Source organism: Anomalospiza imberbis, chromosome 19 (assembly GCF_031753505.1).
Source record: "Anomalospiza imberbis isolate Cuckoo-Finch-1a 21T00152 chromosome 19, ASM3175350v1, whole genome shotgun sequence".
NCBI classification, from domain to species: domain Eukaryota; kingdom Metazoa; phylum Chordata; class Aves; order Passeriformes; family Viduidae; genus Anomalospiza; species Anomalospiza imberbis.
Genome location: NC_089699.1, coordinates 7,446,452 through 7,451,968, shown reverse-complemented (window position 1 = coordinate 7,451,968; position 5,517 = coordinate 7,446,452). Strand labels below are relative to the sequence as shown.

At 51.8% G+C, this 5,517-nt stretch overlaps 1 protein-coding gene across 9 annotated transcripts in view; it reads right to left on the bottom strand.

The window, feature by feature from the left end:
• The window catches only part of SRSF2 (serine and arginine rich splicing factor 2), a 4,903-nt gene extending 3,598 nt beyond the window's left edge, over nucleotides 1-1,305 (bottom strand). For 4 of the 9 annotated variants that reach the window (XR_011005191.1, XR_011005192.1, XR_011005193.1 and 1 more), the window contains exons 1-2: nucleotides 952-1,303; nucleotides 408-816 (exon numbers count right to left, since the gene is read on the bottom strand). Coding sequence is in view for 4 of the 9 variants with exons in the window: in XM_068209447.1 (XP_068065548.1) it covers nucleotides 408-769 (362 nt within the window). In the remaining 5 variants the exon portion in view is untranslated. Of the gene's footprint in view, nucleotides 1-407 lie in introns of all 9 variants that reach the window. The other 5 variants (XR_011005194.1, XM_068209449.1, XR_011005195.1 and 2 more) reach the window with 3 other exon arrangements.
• Between the last annotated feature and the right edge of the window lie 4,212 nt (nucleotides 1,306-5,517).

The window sequence follows — 5,517 nt, the reverse complement described above, 5'->3', positions numbered from 1 at the left end:
TACCAGGGCGCCATTGTTCAGAGCGAGTGGCCGGGGGCTAAACCTACTACAGGGCGAAACCCTTCCACTGCGAAGGAACCCCACGTGCCTGTGCTAGTAAACCTCTAGTAAACCCCCACTTCCTGTTCCCAGCCCTACAGCGAAACTCGCTGGGAAAAGGACACAGAGTCCCAGAATCGGTCCGGTTTGAAGGGGCAACGGTGGGTCATCCGGTCCAACCTCCCTGCTTAAGCAGGATCGACCTAGAGCACATGGCTCAACTCTGCGTCCCTACCGTTCAGTGACGGCGAACTCACTACCTCTCTAGGCAACCAACATGAAAACAAACGGCTCCCACTGCACAGGCGCACAGCTGAGGTTCATCTCATCCACTGCCCAAACTCCGTTACCCGTTCCGCGGCGCTCACCTGCGGCTGCGGCGGCCGTAGCCGCTGCTGCTGTACCGGCGGGGCGGCGGCCCGCGGCGGCTGTGGTGCGAGTCGGGCGGGCGGCCGTAGCGGGCCATCTGCACGCGGAGCTCCCGGCCGTCCAGCACCGCCCCGTCCATCGCGTCCATCGCGTCCTCCGCGTCCCGCTTGTCGTGGAAGCGCACGAAGGCGAAGCCGCGGCTCTCCTTGGTGTAGCGGTCCCGGGGGATGTAGACGTCGCCCACGCGGCCGTACTTCTCAAAGACCCTCCGGAGGGTGTCCGGGGAGGTGCGGTAGGTCAGGTTGTCCACCTTGAGGGACGTCATGCCCTCCACATCGGGCGGCGGGCGGCCGTAACTCATGATGGGCAGGAGCCCCTGAGGGGCGGCGGCGGCCGAAGAGAATAAACCTGAGGGGTTCAAGGGGGTCAGCAGCCGGCGCGGCCCTGAGGGCGACGCGCCTCACGCCGCAGGGCGAGTCCAAAAAGGAGGAGAGCTACAGCGCACAGGGGAAAGCCGCGGGGTCCGCAGGGAGCAGCACTCACCTCAGTGTCCGCGGGGCGGCCCGAGGCCGGAGCTAAGCGCCAGGAGCGGCCGCCCGTCCCGCCGCGACGAGGAAATGAGAGGGAACCGCCCGCGCGCGCGGCTTAACGCCACAAAATGGCCGGCGGCGCCCCGGAAGGAAACGCGGCACGCACCGCCCCGCCCGCGGCTCCGCGGGAGCGACCCCCGATCACTTTTTTCCTACTTTTTCCCGAGGTGGTCCCGGAGGGAGGGCAGGGAATCCCCCTCTAAATTCATAATTCGCCCTGTGGTTGGAAAGTGGCTGTTAAAACGCCGCCGCCGTGACCCGGAAGGGCTCGGTGGAGGCGGGGAAATTTTTGAACAATGTGTGTTGAAAACCGAAAAAAACCCACCCCAAAATAGCAATAACAACAAGAAGAGAAGAAACTGGGGCAGAGCAGTGTGTGTGGGAGAGGGAGGCGGGCGACAAAACCCCGCCGCGGGAAAAAATAGCGCTGGTGAAGTGAATCGCTTGTGGCGCGGGCGGGGACGGTTTAAAATGGCGGAGGGGAGAGCCGTGAGGGGAACGGCGCCGGCCTTCCGTGGGGAGCCCCGCTCGGCCCGGCTCTGCCACAGCGCTTCTCCCGCGGCAGCTGCTGTGGGAGCTCGGTGCCTTTCCTGCCCGCGCTCCGCTGCGTGCCTGTGGCGGCTGTGAGGGGCCGGGCAGCGCGGAGCGGGCTCTCCGCGGGCTCTCCTCCGTGCGTGCGGGCAGCGGTGCCCGGGGAAGCCTCCTCGGCCCCGCCGGCTCTGAGCGTGCCGCGATGGATCCGTTCCCGCCGGCTCCTCGGCGCCTTGTGAGAGCGGAGCAGGGAAACACTGAAATCATCCTTGTGAAAAATGCATATTATACGGCTCTACGCAGATATTTACTGTATGTATTATGCTAGGTTGGAAAGTTAACATTTTAATAATATAGTAAATGTAGTTTTGTAATTGAAATTAAGCTTTAGTAGTTAAAATAGAAAATATGTGTGTGTGGTATTCTTTTTGCTCAAGAGAAGGAGAAGATAATCAAGAAATTCTTCACACAGAGATAACAATTACAAAAACCCCTAAATCTTCCAGAGGAAAGGAATTTATGGCTTTCTTTATCAACAAAAAACCGAACTTCTCCAAACTCGACTTAGACTTCAAGGCGCCTGGGATTAACAGGAATTCCTCAACAAGTACCGGACGAACTTCTTGTTTTAAATAAAAAAAAATGCATATTCATGAAGTGATTTGTGTATGCAACAGGTTACCCCTCTTAAGGAGGGAATTCTTTTTTATCGGGGTCCTTCTCCTGGCTCACTTTTGTCCAGAGAGAGGTACCCAGCCCGGGCTGTAACTTTTTGCTGTTATTGTCTCTTTAATTGTCCTAACTCTAATTGTTTAATCTTTATTACTATACTTGTATTAATTTTTTTTTCCATTTTATTTTTAGTAAACTTTTAGAAATTTTTAAAACAAGTGATTGGCGTTTATAACAATCCTCACACCGGCCCGCTCGGCATGTTCGCGCTGTGGGAGAAGATCTGCACAGCCCTTGTGTAAGGGTGGTAAGCAACTTCTCAGAGTCCGAGAAATTCCGTGAAAGCTGCTCCCCCGCCCCAAAAGTTGTTGTTCTGTCAGCTCAAGCACTAATAAAATGCCAGAACTCCTGAACTGTAATACCTGGTTCTCATTCTCAAAACAATGTTGAAAGTTTCTACCCAGCTGTTCCATAACACTATGTTAAAAAAAGAATAGAAATGAGACTTATTTTCTACTGATTTATTTAATCCAAATCAATATGAAAAATTATTTCAGTACTAGAATTTAAATTCTTAGTTTTACTATGCTTTTGTTTAATTTTTTTTTTTTTTTGCACTGATGAAGTATAAAAATAAACAGTGCCAAGAATACAAATCCAGAAGCAACAGTTTCTTTCCTGCTATAAATTACTTCAGAAATCAAATAAACTGATACTGATTTGACCTTTTATATTGCTTCATGTTTGTACTATTTTTTCACCAGAGAATTTTGATTTTAAAAAATGGTGTTTCATCTCCTGAAACCCTTTTCCAAGGGAGAAGTTTGAAGTTTATGTTTGCAGTGATTTTCCTAAAATGACGGAAGTTTCCTATGCCCTTTCCTCGCAGTTTCAGTCACTTCGACACATCTTGCTGCTGTTACCAAAGGAATTGTTCCAGCCCCACCAGCCCGGTTTGCTGTGCAGCAGGATGGAAGCTTGTACTGGCATAAGGGAGAAAAGACATGAGTGGGACACTATTCCTAGAGGATCTTAAAATTCTACACTATAAATTAATAATGTTAAAAAGGAAGAAGAGAGCTTTTCTTGTGTTTACACCCCTCACCCTGATATTTTAATTGCATCTTTGTAAAGCAGCCTCTGAATAATCACACTGACTTTCCTCCAAGAATGAAAATTAAACGCTGTCTCGACAAACACTGACATTTTAAGAAAATACAGTTTAGGGATTAAAAGAGCATGTAATGCATGTATTAAATATACGTTACTGTGGCTGGGGTGCAGATTTTATTCTGCAGAGCTACAGAGTGGGTCAGGTTGGAAGGGACCACACTGGGGTTGCCTGGTTCCCACCTCCCTGCTCCAGCAGGGTCATCCTAGAGAGGGCATGGAACATGCCTGTGACCGGATGGCTCTGGAATATCCCCAGGGAGGGAGACTCCACACCCTCTCTGGACAATCTGCTCAGGGCTTGGGCACTGCACAGGGAAGAAGTTCTGCCTCATGTCCAGGTGGAGTTTCCTGGGCATCACTTGGTGTCCGTGGCCTCTGGTGCGGTTGCTGGGCCCCCTGGAGCGGAGCCTGGGCCCTGCTCTGCCCTCCCTGCAGACAGGGACACACAGGGACGAGGGCCCCTCAGCCCCAGCACCCTCAGCCTTTCCCCAGGACAGGGATGCTGCAGTCCCCAGACCATCCTGGTGGTCCTCCACAGGACCTGCTCCAGGAGCTCCGTGTCCCTCATCCCGAGGAGCCCAGAGCTGCACACTGCTCCAGGGGAGGCCTGGCCAGGGCTGAGCAGAGGGGCAGCATCACCCCCTGACCTGCTGGAAACGCTCTCCTGACGCAGCCCGGGACACCAGGGCCCTTCTCGTGCCCTCGGGCACAGCGCTGCTCACGGACAGCTCCTTGTCCTCCAGGACCCCCAGCTCCTTCCCCACAGAGCTGCTTTTCCAGCCGGTCAGCCCCGGCCTGTGCCGGTGCCTGGGTTGTTCCTCCGCGGGTGAAGGACCCTGCACTTGCCTGAGCTGAACTTCGGGCAGGTCCTCTCTGCCCTTGTCCCCAGCCCGCCCCGGTCCCTCTGAAGGGCTCACAGCACTCCCAGCCACCCCTCCCAGCTTTGTGCCATCAGCAAACTTGCTGAGCAGGCACTGGTCCCTCATCAAAGCAATTGATAAAAGGGTTAAACAGCCCTGGGGGACACCAGTGAGAGGTCTCTAAACAGACCCAGTGCCACTGATTATGACTGGGATTTTCCATTCAGCCAGTGCTCAGTCATCTCACTGCCCACTCGTCCCATGCTGAGTTTCCCCAGGTGGGTGTTGTGAAACACACTGTTGAAAACCTTGCTGGAGTCAAGATGGACAGTATCCTCTGTCCTCCCTCATCCATCCATGCAGTTGTTTCATCACAGAAGGTGATCAGGTTCGTCAAGCAAACCTTATCCCACTTCAGGTCTAGTTTGAACTCTCTCAACGAGCCCTTCTAACTCCTGGGCTAATATCCTTTTCTCCCTTTGAGACCTCTGTTTCTTTAAACCCTTTACTGTAGACAACAGAGGTAAAATGCGGTGATTTGTCATTTACATCGATCAGTTCTGCATTTCCTTCTCTGTCCTTTTGGCCAGCATTAAAGTAGAACTGATTTAGTTGGATTCTCCAACCCCAGAGGTCCAACAGAACAGACAAAGGATGGTAACAGGAAAAAGCAGCCATTTGGTCAATGTCTGATCCTCTCTCAGTATTGGTAATGTTTTAACAGAGATCTTCATGACTCGAAGATCAATTGATCTTAAATTTATTATTTAGAAATACTATGAAGTAAAAGATAAATGGTACCACTTCCATCCCTGGAGGTGTTCAAGGCCAGGTTGGAGGGGGCTTGGAACAACCTGGTCCAGTGGAAAGTGTCCCTGCCCATGGCAGGGGTGGGATGAGATGGGCTTTAAGGTCCCTTTCCATCAAATTTTCACCATTCTGTGATTCCATGATTCTGTCGTTGAGTGGGGTTTGAATTTTTTTTTTTTGGTGTGGTTTGCGAGGGCTTTTTTTTTTTTTTGGCGTGTGTTTTTTAATTTTTATTTTTTTTTCTCCCAGGTGTTACGCAGTGGCGAGAAACTACAATTCTCAAAAACTGGTACAAATAACTTGGTTTTAAGGACTGGGAGATTTTCGCCGCTTTAAATAGGAAAAGGTTGCTTCGCTAAAACTGCATTTCCCATGGTGCACAAGGGCTGTGAGGGCAGGCTCAGCTGATCGAGACGCTGAAATGTTCTTTATTTCCTGTGCAGGGCATGGAAGATGTGTGGAGCGGCTCATCG